The 23,758-nt window shown below is 35.0% G+C and overlaps 1 protein-coding gene across 2 annotated transcripts; it reads right to left on the reverse strand.

The window, feature by feature from the left end:
- Nucleotides 1-5,642: 5,642 nt before the first annotated feature.
- LOC113118624 (homeobox protein BarH-like 2) lies at nucleotides 5,643-23,200 on the reverse strand. Of its 2 annotated transcripts, none has more exons than XM_026287931.1 (4): nucleotides 22,752-23,200; nucleotides 14,672-14,972; nucleotides 9,573-9,657; nucleotides 5,643-9,109 (listed from the first exon to the last, which is right to left on the reverse strand). In XM_026287931.1, the coding sequence occupies exons 1-4, from the start codon at nucleotides 22,936-22,938 to the stop codon at nucleotides 8,840-8,842; spliced, it is 843 nt and encodes a 280-aa protein (XP_026143716.1). In that variant the 5' UTR covers nucleotides 22,939-23,200; the 3' UTR covers nucleotides 5,643-8,839. The 2 variants fall into 2 exon arrangements, with proteins under 2 accessions (XP_026143716.1, XP_026143718.1); XM_026287933.1 differs by having other exon boundaries at nucleotides 14,672-14,969; nucleotides 22,752-23,197.
- Between the last annotated feature and the right edge of the window lie 558 nt (nucleotides 23,201-23,758).

Here is a 23,758-nt window from a genome sequence, read left to right on the forward strand (position 1 = left end):
TACATCAAAAAAAAATATATATATATATATATATATATATATATATATATATATATTTTTTTTTTTTTGAATCATCATGATGCAAACGTTTATAATATCTTAATATTGTCATGCATTTTAATCACATATAGTAGATTAGAATCGGCTGACAATGTAGTTTACATTTTGCGATGATGCAAATAATAATAATTCACTCAGAAACTTCTCGTAAAATTCATACACATGATGTTTTGAAGTGGAAAGACTGAAATAGCATTTTATTCCAAATTGCACTCCAGTAAACGTTTCTTTATTTAGAATATATAAATATTTTTTTTACAGTGTATTGTATAAATGTGGACGTCGCTGGATATAAAACAGATGTGTTTCTTATAGATGGTCTACAAGTCAAACACTTGAAGTCATAAGCCTGCATGGACATACCCTCGAAAGCCCCAAAAGAGGCAAGCAGGAGAGTGTGGATGGGTCAGTTTGTGGCCCACCGTATGTGTGTGTATGACAGAGTGTTTGATATGTGTGTGTAGGCGGCAGCGCCATCTCGCAGACGCTGGAAAGATTGTTGACCGGTGTATTAGCATGAGTGAGCGAAGGCGGACTGCTGAAGGTTAATCACTACTGTAAATACATTTGCAAGTATCTGAAATAACATCAGCCAGCTGTCCGCAGGGAACAGCATTAACGGCCATTAATTAGGTGTGAGATGATAAAGATTGATAGGCTTTAGATGCAGCTGATTGGTAAATGGACTGAGAAAATGTAGAGTCTATTAAACTCATAGCTCGTCCTCCACAGATGATTTTTCCAATATTAAATATCAACCTGAAGTCATATATATATGTATTAAAACCATTAAAGCACATAATGAAAGTAATAATAATAATAATATTAATATAAATAAATATATAATTTTCTGTGTACTGGTGAAATTTAGGGCCACAGTTTAAAGCATGTGATTTCCTCTGGCTGAAAAAGAAACAAACAAGCAAAAACAAAAAAACAATGACACCTGTAGACATGATTTATACTGTCACCTGTCAGGTACTTTACCTGTAATAATATTTGCTTGTTAGTGGTTGCTAAGGCACTGTTTAGCATTCCATTGCAGTAACTGTGACATAGTGAAGACAACTTAGCAACGGCATAGCACTGGACAGACAACCGTTCACAGCACCCTAGCATTGTGCCAGTGAGTTTCCCAAGAACAAGTCTCAAATTTCTGATTTAGTGAAGAGTTTGCATAGTTAAACACATTATGTGTAATATTTTACATATTTAAAGCAAGATAACACAGGCAAAACTACTGCACTATTTGAGATATTTGCTTTTATAACATGCTTTTTTTTTCAGACTAATGGAAATAAAATATCCTAGATGCACATTTAAGTGTTTATTTATAGATTTAAATTATCATAAATATATTTAAAGGCAGTTTCTCTCTCTCTCTCTCTCTTCAGTATAGAACTCACTCCAGACTTTACAGATTTATTCCTATCTATATTGTGAAAGTTTTACTGAGGTATAATTCACCAGATTTTAAGCAACATTTTAATCTTAAAAAACATGGTAATTGGATGTTCACAGTATTTTCTAATTTATAGACTGCTAAAACTAGAAATCCAAACTCCCCTCTTTAAAAACCTTTAATTGTTATGTCAATAAAATGAAACCAAGATTTTATTGGGTTAATTAAATGTTCAGATTTCTGTTCCTGAAATGTAATATGCCGCATTTGCCAATTTAAACATAACATATGAGAAAACTAATATCTTCAACAGTGTAATCCGATTACTGTACTAATTACTCTCTCTAAAACAATAATTGCATTACTAATTACTTTCTGTCAACCTCAACCAGTTAGACAACAGCTATAAACATCATACTGTTTTTTTTTTTTTTTTGTTAATATAACAATAATATAAATTGCATGAATTATTCTCTCTCAAAGTACTTTAAAAGGAGCATTAAAACACAAGCACATTTTAAAATTAGATGCTAAACTTTAATGTTAAATCTGCTGTTGTTTAATATAGATTTGTACTATAGTATATACAGTATTAAAATGCAATTACATCAAAAGTAACTGGAATTAACCAACACTGATTTTAATACAAAACAATGAATGAACTGTGATTAATCAATTGGGAAAATTATGTTAAAAATGTCGTTCTTTTGAATATTGCATGAGCCGTTTTCAGATGAAACTAGTTTTGGGTGCATTTGAAAGCACTTCACTGAATGTGTGTATTTCTTGTGTACATAACATAAGGTTCCAGCATGGCTTTAAAAACACGTAATCGTTGTGAAGCGCTCTCTGTCAGCGTGATGAATTATAGATACAGCACAGTGTGTTCGCTGTTAGTTTATGTACATGCCCTTGATAATAACAGGTTTTCCTCCGCAGGTGAAGACAACAGGGTCATTGTTCGTATGCTGGAAGGGTGGATCCTTTCCTCTGGACAGGTTGTGGTTTCTTCTCTTGGTATGTACAGATCACCTCCCCGTCACAGCACAGATAAGGCAAGCACACGGATGTTTTTTTCTTTTTTCGTAGCAGTAAGCTAATGGCTAGGACACGAGCTAAGCTGACAGGTGAAGGTGGGGATGGATGAGTGTGATGTGACAGATGTCTGGAGGTGGGGGCGACAATGACATCACTCGAGATACCAGACTCTACTGACCTGACTGTGAACCTGGGGGTCAGGAGACCAAATGATTGCCTCTCCGATTAGAGCAACATACCTGCGGGCTATTTCCATAACCTGACCATACCACACACCGATTACCCAGAATTCAACATGCCTGCTGTGACCTGCCATGCCAAAAGAGACTTAGCAGACCTCGCTGTATGTGACAGCTATACTTACATGTTCATTCATAAGATCACTTTGCACGGACAAAAACTATATGTATATATGTAAACTTAAATATATATATATATATATATATATATATATATATATATATATATATATATATATGCTACCTGAAATAAAATAAACAATAAGCACACAACAAAATTACTAAAACTTTAATATAAAAAAAAGGTTTCTATATAGAACTTAATTAAAATTCAAATAATATGAGGTTTTGCCCTGATGCGGAGCTGTTGTATAAGAAATCTGAATGAAATATTACGTTTGAATTAAGTGACTAAAATAAATCTTCAGAGAGTTTACGAGGTATTTTGTCTAGATAAGAAGATTACTTGCATAGATGAAAACTGACAAAAGATATGAGTCATTGGAAAGCCATTAATGATTTTTGCACAATATGATACGGACTGCACACAGTAAAGACACTTACAAAAAAAAAAGAAAAAAAAAAGCAGCCCAGCAGCCCAGTCAATAAATGTGATTTTACACACAGATAATTATGTTTTAAGAAAGTCATTAAAGCTAAAGCAGACATTAATATTTACTATTACATTGGCTAAAATGTTACTGTTATAAAGTTTATAAAGGTGTCACAACTAATTAATAAACATCATGCAAACATAAACTTTTATTATAAAGTTATAATAGTTAAGAATAGTTCTATCATGAAAAGGATTTTAGGGTGGTAACGGATTTGACGATGTTGGCCTTGGTGTCATAGATTTGCTCTGCTGCTGCTGTTAATTATTGCTGTAATTGTGTATTATTGTTACTGCAAGCAAGTACAGGAACTTGCTACTGCCAATGCATACAGCGATACTGCTGTGAGCTCAAGACTTACTTCTGCTCCACAAATACCATATAAAATAACCCATAGTAGATATGTACAGGTGGAGTTACTGTTCATGTTGTCTCAGGTCCATTAAATAATATTAACAGATGCAAATTTTGCTGGAATTGACAATGCAGTTGATCCAGTATTTAGTCATTCTAAACACTTTATATTACTTTATATTAAATTCAAATAAATATACATATTACAGTACATTAGATACATTTTATATATACATACATATGTGATTATTTTGTCATAGACTTCAAAACAGATATGTATATTTGCTGTTAGAGGCTTTTCTAAAACGTTTATAAAGTCGTTATAAGCCAATAATAAATATCATGGAAACCTTTTGCGGTAACACCTTACAAAAAGTTCCCATGAGTTAACATCAGTAAATGCATTAACTAACAATGAGCAAAACATTTGCACTGCTTATTGATAGGGCTGGGTGATATATCTAACGATATGATCAGTAAATCTGGTTCCCTGATTACCGCTAAATCGCCATCACATGCTTTCAAATGGAGCGGCATTTAACAGACCGGGCCGTAGATCAATGACTGGCTACGCAATATCGCTTTCATTATTGCAGACCAGATGCACATGGTCATATCGTTAGATATATCACCCAGCACTACTTATTAATATTTAAGTGTTCATTTTTAGATACAATAAATAACAACTTTTGATTTTAAGAAGGCATTGGTAGCTAAATGTAGAAAATACCCTTAACTGAAATAAAAAAAATGCTAGAAATTGTTAGTTCTTGGTGACTAATGTAGTAAAATAATGTTAACAAATGGAACTTTACTGTAACCCATATCACCTACTGCAAACTGTGGTACATGACCCGAAAACTTCAGGCTGAACAGTGATAATCAGTGACACTTCAATCATCAACATTTCCACTGCAACTTCCTGTCAGCCGTAATCCTCTGCCTCGGGTTTGAAGCTACCTTTAACCCTGACCTTTTACATCACACACACACACACACACACACACACACACAGCCCAAGGTGACTGCCTTGCTCTCATCAGTGTGTGCTGCAAACTAGAAAAAAATGCACTTCACGGTACAAACCTGTTTGAGCGGGTCATTGAGGAGCGAGGTACACGACAGGACAGCATGAAGGAAGTGTGGAGTGAATGATAAGCCTTTAATAGACATACATGTTTATTTAAGAACGAACTGTGTAAAGAAATGAATGCAATAAAAGATACAAATATGACAAATAATCACTATGCTTTGTATTGGTGCTTTTGCTTATTAAGTTGAAATACAAATTGTCTAATAGATTAAAATAAACACTGTCCCACTCTTCATGGCACAACCAAAGTACATTACACTTTTCTTGACTTTTTGTTATCTTGAAATTGACCCTGCGCAATATAAAGGCTAAGCACATTTCTACAGACTTTTTGCCTAAAGCAGTGTCTAGCAAGACTCTTTTCACGGTCTTTTGTGTCTCACTTTGCTCCCCAGTTTACATGTGAATCAATGCATTTGTTCACTAGCAGGGGTCCTGATCCATAAAACATCAATGCTGATGTCTTAATACCTGCAATACAATTGTAAGTTTGTACATTAAAAAAAAAAAAAAAAAAAATATATATATATATAACTGCTAAATGTTGAAAAATGCAGTGCTGTTAAGAAATATCATACTTGAAGCATGTCAGATATAACAAATGAACACTCAGTTGTGATTGACGTGCAAACCTCAGTGGTTCTTGTGCATCAAGCATGCACATCTGAGCTTCTGTTTGCCATATTTGATGTTTGTTGATTATGTAGGCTTTTATAGGTTGAACAAAAATGATGAGAGAATATTAAGACTCAATTTGTGAAGACTTATGAGTCTGCAACATCATGATGATGATGGACAAATGATGACAAAAATGTAACTTTTAATCTTTTATTTAATCATGGAACCTAAATACATGTATCTAAAAATGTTAAAAGTTGACAGGATAAACATGTCCCTCTTTTTTGACCATTATGAATGCAATATACTGTAGCAAACTGACAGCATTTCTGGTAAGTGAATGTAGTGAGTATGGCGATGGCTTTTGTGTTGCATTCTGGGAAATTCTATGGAATAAAAATCTGTGCAAGGAAACAATTTAGAATATTTATTTATGTATTTATTTATTGTAAGTGTAGTAATACTATTTTAATCTTTCAACTTGAAATTTTTACATTTATTTTAATGTGTTACTTGCCATTTCTTTGTATTTATTTATTTATTTTTAAATTTGATATCAATTTTAGTTGAAAACTGTTGCAAAGTAAACTAAAATCATGATATCAGACCTCCAAAATTAATGGCATCTTTATTAATTGTTATTAAATATGCAAACACACACACATACAATAAAAATTACAGAATGTTTGGGTGAAAAAGAGATTCTCGTCAAATATCTATCTATATAGTCCTCTCCTAAAAAAAAAAGAATACAAAATAACTACTCACCCAATAATATTCAGTATGTACACCAGAAAAATAGTGTTTTTTTTTTATATCAAAGAAGGAATATATTTGCAATATTTGTTGTTAGCCAAAAAGAAAAAGAAAGAAAAAAACAACTATACAAAATAAAATCTTCGCAAAAGGCAACAACGGTTGGGAACGGAGCTTATGACATGCAGAATAGAGGAGGCTGTGATGATGTATTTGTGGGCCGTCAGTCAGCTGTAGGCATGTGCAGAGCTCCCGCGGGCTTCGACATGTCCCACAGATTTTTGTGTTTTTTTGCAGGTTTTACTAGTGCGAGTTTGATTTATTAATTGCTTTGCATCCCTGACAGATTAAGTGGTTTTTCTTACAGTAATAAAACCAGCATGCACTTAGTGGTGTCATACTGCGCCGCTCCACAGTGGGGGAAAAGGGCTCAACGTTTTTTTTCATTCAAAGGGAATGAAATGGGACGAAACATACAATAGCTAGCATGATCCATCTGGGAGTTCATATATCATGTGTTTCAGCCTCAAAGAATAGCGCTAAACGGCCGTGCAAAGGTTATACACACACACAAAAGTGATTTGAAGAAAGGATTCGGTTGAAATACAACGAAGTCGAAGCATAAAACGAACAAAAGAAACAATTTTTCTCTGCAAACAGGAACAGAGAAAACACATTGTCGTTTGGCAGAGAGAGGGCACTTTGGAAGGTTTACTTAAATCAATACTACCTTTAATGTTTTCTCAAAATTGATGTTCTTTTTCTATACTAAGCTGACAAATTCTTTATCCATTGAGATGTTGAATGGATAAAGCTAATCTTTACCCAAACTGGACAATCCTGCTTTAAAAAGAGCAACATTTTCTCATGCGAAATCCCGAACTCTGTACATGTTTACACTGGTATTCATACTAACCCATCCTATTAACTTTTAATGGCAGCAGCTTCATGGATGTGTAAAAAAAGGGGAAAAAAAACACCTCAAAGGGCACTTTAGCTTCTCAGATATGTGTGTTTTGGCGCAGAATCCCAAGCAACAGTACACAGGTGCCCCGTAAACTACAGGCGCAATTAAACCGCTAATATTTACAGGCAAAAAGAGGAACGTACCCAGAAAAAACGTACTGTTTGTCCACATAGAACGTGCTGTACTGCAGAAAGTCAGTCTGTGTGATTCGGTTTTATACGTTGGCGGATCTGGCAGCATATAAATGGCTTGAAATTTTTTATAAAATACATTTCAGAGAGGCAGCTGTGTGACAGAAACATTTAAAGCAATGTAGATCACTGCATCACCATATATAGTGGAAAGTAACTGGACACTTAGGCATAATCTAAAATGCCTGCATTAGATCAAATTTGCAAATGGGTTCAAATTAATTTTTAGTGACTTTATGAAGTCCACAGGTGAACGCTCCAGCTAACAGAGAACTTTCTCAATGTTCTTCTAGTAATGTTAACTGAACATTTGTTTAAAGTTATCTAGCCTTTTACAGGATAATTCACCCAAAATTCTGTCATCATTTACTCAACCGCAAAGTTTTCCAAACCTGTATGAGGGTATGTTTACATGACAACGACGAACTAAAACTGAAACCTTTTCGCTTTGTGTTTTTGAAAAGTATTGCATACAGATGACAACATTATCGAAAAGATCTTTGTTCATGTGAATACGTGAAACAACAAAAAATACTGTTTAAATACAGACCAGACCAGTAGTTGGCGATGTCACTTTGTAAAGTTTGCGTCTGTGCACATATACCTATAGACTAAACGTAATACACTAAAATTTATATTTTCAAAAATTCACGTTTTTTTTTTTTTTTTGTATGTTTTTTTTTTCAGGCCTCCTAAAAGGAAAACGCATTGACCTCCATAGAATGAAAGAGAAATAATACTATACAAATCAATGGTTATCAAAGTTCTTTAAAATAGGCTATTTTGTGTTCAGCAGAAGAGAGAAAAACACGACATGATAATGAGTCAGTGAAGAAAGAAGTTAACATTTTTGGGTGAATTATCCCATTAATAATGCTCTTGAAATGATAGCACAACACATCTTTACGTTGTTTATGGAACTGTTTTCTGAAAAGTTTTAGTTGGACATTGTCTAACATTTGTTTTGTTTTTTTAAATGTTACTACTTTTTTCAGAATGTTCAGAGAACATTCAAAAGTAAAATTCGCCAAATGTCTGCTAAATGATCAAATGGATTGTTCTCTTAACATTCAATCAATCAAGGACATGTTAAAAAAAAAAAAAAAAAACATTCAGAGAACATTGAGAAATAATGTTTGCATAACTTAATGGGAACGTTATTAAAACATTAAACATTAAAACATATTTTTGTTAACTAGGTATGAACATGATCCACAGTCTGTCAACCAGAATGCGTCCAAATACTTATACGTGTCCAGTTGTATACCAAAAAAAGGTTTCATCGAGAAGTGTGCTTATTCTATCGGTTTTGGTTATACAAGCCACTTGGTTGGATGTTTTGTTGTTTTGCAATGACATTCACACATTTTTGCATGTCTAAAGTACCACATTTGGGAGGCCACCGTCAACTCAAAATCAGGCTTGGGAAGCCATTCAACTTCTCAAGTCCAGAGAGCGTCAAAGTCTTTCAGTAGCTGTCTATGGTTGTGCGTCAGCACGGCTGCGTTTAGCTGGTCGTCATTGCTTCTGATGGAGATGGAGGGGCTTGTTCTTGCTCCGGGGTTTCTGGACAGACGGACTCAGATGTAGCGGATGTACTGAGATCTTGAGGTTGGGATTGGAAGACCTCATCTTCCGCTCCGGCTCGTAGCCTCTCCTCCTCCACTAGTTTGGCCGCCAGCCGTTCCTGGGCCTCGATCTCCTCTGTGGTTGGGATGGAGTTCTTCTTAGGTCGGCCTTTGGGCTTGGTAGGAGCCTCGTGTCCTCCTTTTAGCACCTAGAGAAACATGAACACACATGAGCTGTGAAAAATGTTGGCCTAGTCAAAGGTGAGGATGGTTTTTGCAGTGATTAAGGGATGATATATAGCCATATGAGCTGGTCGTTTGTGGCCGTTTATCTCAGAGGTGAACGTTCTGTTGATCTTTTGTTCCTGCTTGAGAGGTTGATCGCGCTGACGTAGACCAGCACTGTCCTTTAAATCATCACTCGCACAACCAGCAGCCCGGGGTCTTCGCTGTTACACGCACTGATTGGATTGAGTGCTGAGGAGGGCAGCTCAAAACTGTCTAATGGATTTTTAATGATATGTCTCAGAGTTTCCATTTCCACACACAAAGCTTTGGTGGATTTTCAACACAGATGTTTTAGTGATACAAGACGACAGTATTTAAACAAACTAAGCTCGCAAGGTAGACAGTCCTTGCGGTGTTAGCCTTGAGCGGGCTCTTCTGACTCACCATTTTCTTCCATTTCATGCGTCTGTTCTGGTACCATGTCTTCACCTGGAGCTGTGTGAGTCCCAGAGTCTGAGCCAGGTCCAATCTGCACACATGTACAATAAAAGCACGAGTTCAGAAAAGTGCATAAATCAAACACATTCTGTTCCAAATCCTTATGAGCCTCCTAAGGAGGGAGAATTGTAATGCATAATTGTAGGTCAAAGTTCATTTTCAAAACAGAGTTGTTTAGCCAAAATGTGGGGAAATATATATTTATGCACCTTAGAGGTATATGTTTAATTTTAGAAGACTGTATTGTTCTTATTGTGTCACCATTATTAAATTAAATTGTGAATCTAAGTTTTCTAAGAAGCTTACGCAAGGAGCACTATATTTATTTGATAGTTACTGCCTAAAAATCTAGTGCAGGATGTCAGAAATAAACGAGCGCTCAGTGCAAAAATTATTCAAAGAATTAGAATATGGGGGTCATTGAAAAGTGCTTTGTTTGATATGTTGTTTAAGGTTTAGTATTATTATTATTATTATTATTATTATTATTATTATTATTGAATGTGTGGTTAAACAGATTTAAATTTAATTTAAAATAAAATAAAATAGAAAATTAGCATAATTTTTTTTTGAAAATGAAGTGATTTTTATATAAATTAAATTAAATTAAATTAAATTAAATTAAATTAAATTAAATTAAATTAAATTAAATTAAATTATTCAGATTTAAAATGCTGAATGATGCCAGTATTAAATGATTTTGATAGAAAAATAAATAATAAAATAAAATAAAAATCAGCCTCAAAATACTAAATGTGAATGAAAAAATTATCTAGATAACAGAAAGAATTGTTCAGACTGGGAGATAACTAATTCACCTGCAGTATTTGACATAACATAAAAAAATGCATCTGAGATTCAATCACATGGGTTAAATATTGCTTAATAAATTGCTAATTAATCATATATATATATATATATATATATATATATATATACACACACACACACACACACACACACACACACACAAATATGTGGGGGTGATCCCAAATCAGACTCTTCTGAAGATCCATGTCTGTTATGAAGCTGTAGGCAGCAGTAACTCTACGAATGTGTTCTGACCCGAAGAAAACCTAACCTCAAGACACAAGGCTAACTGCGAGAACGGCGGCAAACTTCAGAACTGGAAGTAATTGACCGAAATCCCAAAGTCACCTGTTGTCTTACGCATAAAAGCCAGTGGGTGGCCATCAAGAGTGCAGATGTATATCTAATCACTGCAAAATTTCCCAAAGCTGGCATGACATATCCAACGAGTTTGCCAAGCTGTGAACTGAAGAGTCTTCCCAGGCCGAATGTAACTGCAGACCTCCCGTGGAATGCCATCACGCTTTATCTCTACAGGATAAGATAATCCAGTCATGGAGCTCCTGACTCGCCTGGAGGCAACAGAGGTTCGTTTCGGGGCACTTGGGCAGGCAGCGCATGACTAATGAAGCGATTGGTCTGCTGTAACATGATAGGCAAAGAGAGGACATGTGAGATGGGATTTGAGGGCGAGAGAGAGACAGATATCAAAAAAGTGCACAGATTTGTGCTCCGTCTACTTTCAAAGTGGCTCCGAGCGGCCAAGCAGGATTACGCACCTCCTCACTCGGGCCTCTCCGAGAGATCTTCTGGAAATGAGCAGATTAACACTTGCTCTCAAAAGCCCTTGACTTTGGTCTTTCCTGTCTCTTCCTCTTTATCTGTCCATTATCTCATTTTCCTCTCTTTTCTTCCAAGTAGTGTACGAGACAACGAAACAAGGTTTGTTTTTGTTTTTGATTGTGCAGCTGCATCAAATATTTATGTCCTACTCTGTATTACACTGTATTATAGTGTGCCTCTCTCATGCCAGTCTCACAGAATAAAATTATGTATTAGTTATATATATATATATATATATATATATATATATATATATATACATATATATATATATATATATATATATATATATATATATATATATATATATATATATATATAACATGAAATATGTATTTGTTTATTTGCTAAGAGTCATATCTGTCATATCATGCTGAATTATGGTTCTATCAAATGAATAATTGCATCCAAAATAAAAGTTTTGTTTACATAATATGTGTGTGTACTGTGTATATTTATTATGTTTATATAAACACACACATGCAGAATATATTTTGAAAATATTTACATGTATTTATGTGTATATGTTTACATTCATATAATTTATATTAAATATAAATATATTTAATATATAAACCTAACATATTTTTCTTCAATATGTACATGCATGTGTGTATTTATATATACATAATATATATATATATATATATATATATATATATATATATATATATATATATATATATATACACACAGTACACACACATATACTATGTAAAAGCAAACTTTTATTTTGGATGCGATTAATCGTTTGACAGAACTAAGCAAAACATATGACTACAAGTGGTGAGGAACAATTTATTATTCTTTTTTTTTAACAAAACCATCTAGCTGTCTATCATTTGTGGCTGCTTTCTCTACAATAATTGGTGGTAAGAAAAGCACCTATGTGTTTGTGCTTATTATTCTTCAGAGAGAAACCACACACTCACACACACACACACTTGCTGCCTGCATTCCACCGTCGGCTTGTTCCTTGCAACTATAAGCCTAATTTAAGCTCAGTTTGGGTTCTGACATTTATTCATAATGGTGATGAAGATGATTATAATCATCTCTGCCTCATAAAAACCATTAAAACGTCACGAAATAAATCATTAAACTCCATATTGCGACATTTTTTTCATTGCTTTCATGTTCTGAGTGTGCGGCCTATAGGAGGACAAGCCAAAAACAGCACAACACCTTCAGGTCGTCTTTGAGATTGATAGAAGACCAACCTGAGGCCCATTCCTCAAACCTGCCAGGAGATGAGGAATTTCCCTCGCTTGTTTCTCATTCAGCAGTGAATTAATTAACTGATTCCTGAGCGGGAGCTGCAGGCCGTGATGAGTGTGACAGAGTGATAGAGAGAGCGTAATCATGACCTTGCTATGAACTCAGCAGCCTTCAGCCAAAACCTCCACAGACCGACCCTGACTGGAACCAACAAAACAGGACGCTTTCAGCCCAGCTTTGCAAGCTTGTGTCAAGTTTAGGTGTGCAACTACTGAGAAAGTTACTAATTCTGAATAGCATACTGGTAAAAAAAAAAATATATATATATATATATATATATATATGTATATATATATAGTTAGTTATAGTTATAGTTACAAAAACTATAAACATTATTATTATTATTATTATTATTATTATTATTATTATTATTATTATTATTATTATTATTATTATTATTGCCAATTTTATTGTTAAGACAAGGGGGAACATTTAGGTTTACATTTACATTGATTACCAAAACAGCAATTGGCCATAAATAATATTCATAAATAATTATATAAATAAATAATTCAATGTGTATCTATATTTATAAATGTGTTTTTAATTTAAATGCACATAAAACGTCACTTTGAGTCAGATGCAGCATCTTTCTTGTTTTAAGAAAAAATTAAAGAGAGTTATTTTTGACACACACACACACACACACACACACAAATAATAATGGAAAAAAAAGGTTATTTGAGAGGAAGTCTTGTGGTGGTGGTTTTCTGTGCTTTGCATGTCTGGTGGTGCTGACAGTTTTCAGACAATTATCTCTGACAGCTCCTCTGCTGGAGGACAGGATCTGTCCTGAAGCTGTGTCTGACCAACAACTCACAGAATGTGTGTGTGTGTGTGTGTGTGTGTGTGTGTGTGTGTGTGTGTGTGTGTGTGTGTGTGGCAGACATGCTCAGAATCATTGTAGGTGGGACAGAATTGATTTTACTCAAATGCACACTCTGGGCCATAATGGAAACACATCCACTCCGGCCAAATCTAAACGCAGAGCCAGAAATGAAATGGAAAATGTGTTATGGCCAAAAACTGTCCCGTGAGAGAAGACCTACGACAGGTAGATTACCTCATCTCATTGTACAAAGGCCCAAAGTTTCTTAAATACACCTGCGTGTGCTTTAAATGATTGGCATGAAATCAATGTAATAATTTTTGTTTGCTGTTCTTGGCCTGTGGCCCTGTTGTCTTGAATGGGGTAGTGTTTCTTTTAAAGGCTTTTGCAATTCAAAGCACGGTTAAAATCTTACTGTCGTCTTAAATACAACACTGAGCCATGTAATAGTTTGGCTAACAGTGATTTGCTTAATGTGTTTATTTCTGGATTTATATGAATTGAGAATTATTTTCTTTTATAGTATTTTATAATTACTCTGCTTTCTTAAAATGAACGCATTTTAATGTTAATGGTTTCATTGCGCAATATTCATTATTGCATTTTATATTCCAATCAGTCCAAGAATAATTTTCCCCCACAATCTATATATATATATATATATATATATATATATATATATATATATATATATATATATATATATATATATATATATATATATATATATATATGCCAATGTGTTATGTTCCAATCAATTCCCAGAAATGCAAATGTTATATAAGTAGCTAATAATGATCAATAATAAATATTAAATTAACTTTTTGTGGGGCTGCAAATGGATTTGTTTTTCTTTTTTTTTTTCTTTTTTTTTCTTTTTTTTTATAAATAAATAAAAGTGAACCTAGAATAGCAAACAATCCTCATAATGTCGATGTCATATATTCCACTATAAATATTTAATGTTCCATTTAGAAATATATAATAATAATAATAATAATAATAATAATAATAATAATAATAATAATAATAATAATAAATTAATAAAAGTTATTATAATTATGTCTTTAATTTGGGTTGCAAATGAAATATTTGTTTCTAATTTTTTTGCATTCATAAGTAAACAAACAAACAAACAAATAAATAATTTCATACAAGTAACATATTTCCAGTTTTTCGATAACCATTTATGAGGGATAGACGCAGGCCTTAAAAATGTCAAATCAGGCGTAAAGCTTCATCTGAGCAATCCCAGCAGTGCGAGGCTTCCTCATCAAACACTGACCTGTCTGGAGTGGAGAGATATTTCTGTTTCTGGAACTTCTTCTCCAGGCCCAGCAGCTGCAGCTCGGTGAAGATGGTGCGGCTGCGGCGGGGTTTCTTCAGTCGCGGGGTGCTGTGCTCCGTCTCTGATTCACTGCTGATGCTGACGGGCGTCTCGCTGGCCGTGGGCTCGGAGCTCAGCGGGTGTTGGGGTGACAGAAGGGTCAGGTGAGGAGACGGCTGAGAGATCTGCGGGAGGCTGCTGGGCGGCTGGTGTGTGATCACAGACAGGAGAGGGTACGATCTCAGAGGAGCAGAGCCTGCTGGAGCAAACAGAGAGCATAATGGTCTGGTTACTATTGATAGAAGTCAAATATTGATCATGTTTTTTGGCAGAAATCATCAATGAATCAGTATGCTGTGCATTTTGAAGAGCCGATTTAATATTCAAAGCATAATTGCTCTGCTTTCTTAAAGTGAACATACAAGCAAATTCCTATTTCCTTTTTTAAATATTAATGATTGCATTCTGCAAGATTCGTAAACTTTCATTATCTACTGCCAATTTGGAATCAGATCAATTCATCATTGCACATTATGACAACATTTAATTTAATACATTTAATAAATTCATTTTAATTTGTATTCTTTCATTTTCTGAAACCATTTTAGTTCCATTTTAATTTAAAATATATTTAACTTTAATTACATATATATATATATATATATATATATATATATATATATATATATATATATATATATATATATCATGATCTGCTCAGAAAAATATCTGATTTATACAAAAAAAATATTATTATAGAATATATTATTATTATTAATGTTACTGTTAATGTTACCATCATTTTCATTGATTCATTATTGTACCTTATTCAAAAAGAAAAATATATATATATATATATATATATATATATATATATATATATATATATATATATATATATATATATTTGTAATCTTTCAATATTTAACTAACTCCATTCATTATACAAATACACTTAATAAATGTTAATAAATAATGGAAATCATCAATGAATCAATAATGTTGTGTATTTTTAGTAACAGTTCTGCTCTTATCAGGCCTATCACACATCGTGCGTCGCTGTAAAATCTAGTTCACAAGCTGCTGAAGTGAGCTGGAGTTTTAACAGCCGTCACGTCCGAGCGAACTCAAAGCGTGTGATGCTGTCGGCCCACCTTCTCTGATAGTGTAGGTAAGTGTTAAGAGGTCCGGAGGTCTGCTCTGGTGATGTAACCGCTGTTTTACTCTGAACTCGGGGAGGATAATGACTCTTCTATGATACACGCTGTCAGCGACTCAATGCACTCTGGGTAATAATTTTTACCTGGAGCATCTGTACCGTCTCCCTTACAGTTGTAATATTTCTAACTCGCTCTCTTTTTTATTTTCAGACATCAGCGAGACGCCAGAGTCCATAAAATGCAACACGGGGCCCGTCTGAGCAGAGAGAGGTCACTTCAGCATATCATACCTCCAGGGGAGATGTCGTCAAGCAAAGAAACAGTGATCCTGAGATTTATTGAGTGAGGTGAGAATGACAGAGCGTTTGGTGAAATTAATACATGATGTCATGTCCATTTCATAAGCAAATTGGTTGCAATCTTATTTAATCCCGGTAAATGCTTGGGATGTCTTATCTAATCGTTTGATTGCTTGCAGATAAAAATAAATAAATGACTGTGACAAAGCCTTATATTTTATAATAAGAAAATCATTTCCTTACTGAATATGGCCTGAGGGACACATAATCATCAGAAGTTGATTAAATATAAAAACATTAACGTTTGTGTTTGGAGTAGTTTACTGCAAATACTGGGTGCAGTTTCTCTCTTACATACTTGAATTGTTGCCTTTTAGTTACTGAAATAAAATGTTATTCATCCTTACGAAATCTCTGTCGCATTTTAATTGTAAATCCGGTGGGAAAACATCAAAAACATGTATATTTCATTAAGTATGCTATTCAAAAGTCTTTGCCTCTAGGGCTTTTATGCAGATAAAAGCGCTCCTGATAGGCAAAGTTAACTATTTTATGAATGGCTCATAATGCCACTAGGATTTGGGAGCCCTGTAATGACATATACACTTGAAGTAAAAAAAAAAAAAACACAATTGTTAAGTGCAACATATAGTGGAGAGACAGGACAGAGTAGTGAAAGCAGACGTTTTCCACACACATAATGCACAAACATGTATGCACTCACAGGATGATCTCATTGCTATCAATGCAACACGTTCAGGCACGACATCCCTTCTGGCTCATCTCTCTGTCTTTCTTTCTCGCCCTCCCTTTTCTTTCTTTAAAATCCATCCCAACGATCTGATTGTAATGCCTATCAATCAGTTTTAATCTATCCAGTCTCCTGACACTGTGCCATCATGTTCTGTATAATTATTTTATGAATTATATCATTTTGATTACCTTTTCTTTTTCATGAAATGGAAACGCTTTAAAACTCTGGAACATCTGCTTTTCTCACATTTGCAGCAAACGCATCATTGACCTGTTAGACCTATGTCTCTGATCCACGTTTAGACAGTTATAAAGACAATCGGTTAGCTTAATTGTATCCTAGATCTCTGTTAATTAACGAACTTACTTGAATGATTCAAACTGTTTTTCTTCTTCGTGCATTTACCGACCGATGGCCAGAAAACAGTAGCAAACGTTAAGCTCTTGATTGCGCTCTTTCAGTGCTGTCTTATTTTCCTTGAATGATTGGATTCCAGAGGGATGATTTCATCTGGCACTGGATGTGCATTTGAACTCTCAGTAACACGGTACACTGTGTTTTGGTTGGGCCAAGTGGTGACAGATTTAATGCTTCATCACTCGTTTGAGTTTTTATCTCTCAATATCTATTAAACCTCTCCGGCAAGTTAATACATAATACAAAAATACATACGGTGGAGCTCAGCCTCTGTAAGTGAATGGAAAGAGTTTATTTTTCCAAATCTTCCTTGCTGCAAGCCAGATTTTGAGCTGAATCTGCTCAAGCATATTGATAATGCAGCTGATAGCTTTATATGTTTGGCTCTGTTTGACTGTTTTGTCTTCCAGGCATCTAACAACTTCCCTTCGGACTGTAAAAAAGCGTTAAGCTCTGGAAAACATTAAGCAGTGCATCATATTACTTTTAAATGTTTAGACACGAAACAGTACCCTGTGAATTATTTGGCTTCCATAATTACCCAAAGGGAATAAAGCTAAGATCTCACAACAGATATCCATAATACCCAGATAATAGGTTTCCATAAATGTCTGTAGCCACACCCTCCGGGTTGCATCATGGGTGAGGTCTGACAATTGTGACAGAATGCATCTATAATTGTGTGTTTTGTTTATGTGTGTGTGAACATAATTGGTTCTCATCTGAAAGACATCCGCTTTTATTGTCTGCAGTGGATCAATGTAAAGGCAAGGTGTGGACGGTTGTCTCTCAATCATTTGCTCCTCTAAAGGAAACTCATCCTCCTATTAGGTTGTTTTTCAGCATGCTGTCAGAGGAGATTGCACTATCTATGATTGTATCTGTATCTCCTCCTTTCAAAAATGTTCCTAAAAGCCTTTCCCGTGTTATGACGAGAGACATGTCTCCAAACGAAATATCAAAACCTGCTATTATGCTGTGCGTCCCTCTCAGGAGAAACTCTTAAGTGCTAGGCCTCACCTTTGTCAACGCCAGTACGATAAACATTCGAAATAATAAAAAAGGCAAAAAGTTGAGGGGTCCTGAAGGGTTCATTTGCATTGTTTTTAATTCTTGTTACACTGCTACTCAAACAATTGAAAAAAAAAAGGAAATTAAATATTGAATTGTGTTTTATTCTTAAGAATCGCATATGTGTTACCTTAAAGCTTCCGCCAAGAAAAAACAAAACAATCCATTACAAATTCAAAACAATCGGCAAAGCAGCTAAATTATTATTGTTATAGTACTACTGTATATGATAGTAATACTGACGTCTCCAAGGATTGTTTTCAGTACAGATGAAATGATAAAAGACTGTGTCAGTCCCATTATTAAATAAAAATAAAAAAAAGAGCGCGAGTCCGCGGACTAATACAAGATACGTGAAAGTAGTGCCGGATTTATTCACTGAGTAGAGCGGGCTTTTTCAATTAGCCTAATTTCTATGTTGAGCTTTGTGCTTACAGTGAATTGTGGACTTTACAGTGAAGCATCCAAAAGTTGAGAAATTTGTAACATTATGCAAATATCTAGCGAAAAACGGCGGCCAATTGCTATGAGACGCGGGAAGCGACGTCTGGCATGTGCGTTTCATAATCTGTTTATTGAGTTTATCTCATAAATCCTATTGTTTACACATTTGACGCTTTGCAGTTGTTACAGGCTATAGACATGTAGCCTACGCTAAATATTGCTGTTTGCATGATGATGCTTTCAGCGTGACTCGAGACTGATTGTGTTTGCAGAAGTTATTAAATAAGCCCACTGCATCTTTACTTTACTTTGGACATTCGGGAACAAGGCTTGCATCGATCTTACTGTAATCGTGGGTATATATGATGATTGTATTTGCTGTGTTAAACACTCCCTACAGACCCAGTTGTGCCACTTTAAAACACAAACGGATATGAAAGGTGTGTGCAAGTAGGCTGTGTAATATTAGAGGATGTATTTAATATGTTTGAATTTCACATAGGCTAATCTTACCTTTAGAGATGATTTAGCCTGTCAGTGACTGCTGTAACCGAATATTTTGACACAGTAGGCTAGTCAAGTGAACAAACTTGTTTAATGAGAAGTCAGGGTTGAATTCAGTCATGTTAAAGTTTGTAAGCAGAAACTATGTGAGAAAATAAGGTAGAACAATATGCATTTCAATACGTATTATGCGTATCATTTTTGAATAATTGCCTGTTGTATTTTGCCGTGTCTTACAGCGGCTCCTAGTGGTGACAGAGTTTACAGGAGACAGATATTCTCTCAATGTGGGAGATTCCAGGGCCATTGGCCTTTCAGTAAGTGCCAGTCTTAATGCCAGCTACATTCTATATTAAGCAGTATCATCCATTGATGTGCTGGCATATAGAATATCTCACACCCCTCCGACTTGAAAAGACACAGTGTGTGCAGCATTCTGATATTTGGGCTGGATATTCTATCCCCCGCCCCGGCCTGCCAAAACTCTCACACTGCCTTGTATCTCACAGCTGGATGAACAAACAGAAGGAAGCATGCGTGCGTTAATGTGCCTTGCCTATTCTGGCATACATGTTTATGACCTAATACTACGTATGTATACATCTGCATGCATGTTTTGTCGCGCTTAAACATGTACGTCTGTGTTTGCCGGGTTGTTGAAAGCGAGTGACCTGTTAAAGCTATTTTTATCATGATCCCGTCCGTTTAGAGGATAGGTCTCTGATTTCACAAATTGCACAGCAGGTATGAGGGAGTGAAGATGCTCTCTGTCAACACGCATTAGGTCTGGAGAGGGATACTTTGCACTTTTCTGGGCTATAGTTTGGAAGTTTGCACCCAAACACAGATGCTAAATAACTTTAGATAAATTTGTCTACTAAATTAAACACTGCATGTAATCAGTACCCAGTATCCAAGAGGAGTTTAAACAGCGATGCTATGAAAAACTTTTTTTTTTTGGTTGCATTCAGTCAAAATAGTTTGTGAATATTTGAAAGATCATTTGAAAGATGCCATGGATGTTAAAGATTCTTCATGGGAAAATAATGTCAATGAACTTTTATTTCGAAAGGTTTCAGAAAGTATCATATCTGCAGTATTGGCTTTTTGAGCATCATTATAATATGATCTGGAGACGCCTGGTTGTGAAATGAAGGAAAATCTCTTGGTGCTTTCGTGTTGTGAAACAAGATCAATATGTACCTAAAACTATCCATCAATGCAAAATGAGATTTGCTGTGAGATCAGTCATTCTGACATGAAAAGCTCGCAAACATACAGCACTTAGTTTTACAGGACCAGATTTTATTTGGTTGTATAACTACAGTAAAAAGAAAAGAAAACGGCCTGCATTGGTGGGCCTGGTATGAATAACTGCCAGCATACATGTCCAGTGTTAATATGGGGAACATTTATGTGCAATGAGTATAAGGAACAGTGAGTTTTAAATGACAACTGGAATAATATTTGATCTGTGGGGCGCTGTTTGGGAAATCACATACGAAACCAGAGAGTTAAGACCTTGCTAAACCTTTGGATGGGTCACAGTTGCTGCGAGAATTCACAAATGTGCTTAATCAATCCCTTAAACCTAATTACACAGGTGCTGCTACCAACACTACCATGATGCAATCATGATCTTGAGGGTCAAACTTTTTTTTTTTTTTTTTTTAATGCGTCCCTGATGCATTACAACCTGGATTAATGGCATGCCAGGAACATTTTGCAACATCTTGTGAACTTCACACAATGCTCCTCATTATGTTGGAATGACACTGCACCTGTTGCTTCAGGATGTCATACCTGACTGCATCCTATGTTGCATAGTCAAGAGTGTGGCAACAGTTCTGTAAATAGATAAATGTCCTGTGGCTTCCAAGAGTTTGTGTTCCTTGGGGCGAGTAAGAGGAGAAGATGTCATTATTTTACCACAGATACCCGACTCATTATAAATGTGACAGTTTAAATGAATGAAACAAATGCAGTTTGGGGAATGTGGGCACACCAATACCCTGAGGTCACTGAGGCAAAAATGGTCAAAACACGGTAGGCTAAAATGTTTAAAGATGAAATATGACGAGTCTCATCTCATTGTGCCATGATAAATCATCAAGGAGAAGTGATGCTATTTCAAAGGGATGTCTGTCTGTGGAGTTCAACTATCACCTACTGTCATGACTGCGGTCAGTGAGGTATATATGGTGGAAATAATAATATTAATTAAAAAAAATAATAATAATCAGGGCATATGAATGAATTTATATACAACAGCCACCAATCAGACAATGCTACTGTAAATGCAAATGTAATACAAGACAAGATGTACAAATCGTAAGGTCTCTTAAGTAAATCTATCACATTCTTTATATATATATATATATATAGGTTATGACCCAAAAAGTCATACCACTTTCAGCTGTACTATTATCTTTTATGTTTTTGAGAGTAAACGACTTCATCACATATACAGAGTCTACTCCACAATTTAACTCACGACCTACAAACAGGTTTTGAACTTAAATACTGATATTTTTCTACTATTTTAACTTTTAAATTGGAATATGAATCGGAACTTGATAAAGCGCGCTTTAAAGAGTGCGTAAAGAGAGCTGGAGTCGTTTTAACATCTATGAGTAATAATACAAAATCGCTTGTTTTATTTAGCATGACGAATTGTTTAATTAAGGGGGAAATACCGATATCGATTTCCTAGCAGTTGCTTCAAATAGCGTACTGAACTTCTATATATATAATATAATGTAGACTCTTAACTATACCGCTTTCCTGGCCGTTTTGTAACCTATACAGAATTTGGAAACAAAATATAAATTAAATGACTAGTTTCGTTTATTATTAGTTTTAAAAACTACTGCATTAAGCTACTAATATGAACATATTATGAGAAGAAAAAATAGGTGCTACACAGTTTCGAAGCAAGCATTTCTTTAAAACTGTGCAAATAGTACAAATGCATGAAATAAAATAAAATAAAAACAACAAGAGTGGAAATATATATATTTTTAATAGCTTTTTTATAAAATAATGTCGCATGCTCATTATAAACAATGCTTTCATCGTTAAATAGGCTTAATAATTTGTGCAATTTCTTCTCATACTATGGCTATATTTTCACCTTTATTTTCTTTATTAGTAATTTCAATAAAACGGGCAAAAAAAATTAAATGCATCGGTTTTGATGGGTTGAAAGTTTTGCAGTGTAATTGTATTTTTGTTTTAAGATATGAGGGCAAATAAATAATACAAAAGATAAAAGGAAAGTAAAGGAAGTCTAAGTGAGGGATATGACCGTCCATTCAAAATTTGAAAACATTTCGGAAAGAAATTAAACATAATAATAAAATGAAATATAAAGTGTTTATGTCACTTACCCGAGCATGAATGCAGAGGTTTGGGTCTGACGATTAAAGAGGGGCAAACCGAGTAAAGAGAAAGTTTCTCGAAGTAATCACAAGTTTCCTTGGAGAGGATCTCGTCGATCATGAAAGTCTTGTATCGTCTTCTGGCGGCTTTCAGCTGCGCGCTGCTCGCGACTCTCAGCTCGGCTTGACAGTGCATAGTGTCCAGATGACGTTCGCCACAAAACTTCTGATAATCGCCTTCTTCAAAGTAGTGTAAAACTTTTAGCGTAAGATAGTGATCTAAATCGACATCTCATCTGATCGGCTGTGCGTGCTCTTGCAGCTGTGCTCGGTGTCTCCCGCGCGCTCATTCATGCAGCGAGTGCGCGCTGCGCTCTGAGTCACCGCTATATAAACCAACTCTCCTGTCACTACTGCACTGTGTGTGCAACAGCAGACACACTTCACGTCAATCACCCTCTCTCTCCCTCTCTCTCTCACTCTCTCACTGTACAGAAGAACAATGAACCGGGTCTCTCCGTGTGTGTGTGTGTGTGTGTGTGTGTTTTCTTTTTATATATATATATATATCCACGATCCATGACACTGAATTACGGTTCATGTGTTAACTGAAGTATGAAGTACGCATCTCTTCTGCTTTTTCTTCTTCTTCTTATAAGCTATACTGTTGTGATAGTTTAATTTTTGTAGAAATTAGGAAATAATACCCCACAAATGCATATTTATTTATTTGTAGTATTTTATTTTATACATCAATGTTCTGCAGGTGAAACAATTTGGTGACTTACTAATCAAAATGTAAGATTATTTATTTTAGCCACAATTTAAAATGTAGCCTAAGTTTTTTCTCTCTAGAATCGTAAATCTGATCTAGTTTGGGTCAGGTTTTATTAGGCGATATCCAGTGTTGAATGATGCATTGTTTACAAGAGAAAAGAGTTTTGAAACTCATTCTGACACATTCATGATAAAATGCATTTTAAGTTAACATGACGCAGGCGTTAGCTTATTTGTAG

Source organism: Carassius auratus, chromosome 18, assembly GCF_003368295.1.
Source record: "Carassius auratus strain Wakin chromosome 18, ASM336829v1, whole genome shotgun sequence".
NCBI classification, from domain to species: Eukaryota; Metazoa; Chordata; class Actinopteri; order Cypriniformes; family Cyprinidae; genus Carassius; species Carassius auratus.

Excerpts from the sequence above, each read along its gene's own strand:
- LOC113118624 (XM_026287931.1), bottom strand. The coding sequence starts at position 22,938 with ATGCACTGTCAAGCCGAGCTGAGAGTCGCGAGCAGCGCGCAGCTGAAA. Across the intron at positions 14,973-22,751 it reads ACCTCTGCATTCATGCTCGG|CAGGCTCTGCTCCTCTGAGA; the intron begins GTAAGTGACATA and ends TGTTTGCTCCAG. Across the intron at positions 9,658-14,671 it reads TATCTCTCCACTCCAGACAG|ATTGGACCTGGCTCAGACTC; the intron begins GTCAGTGTTTGA and ends ACATGTGTGCAG.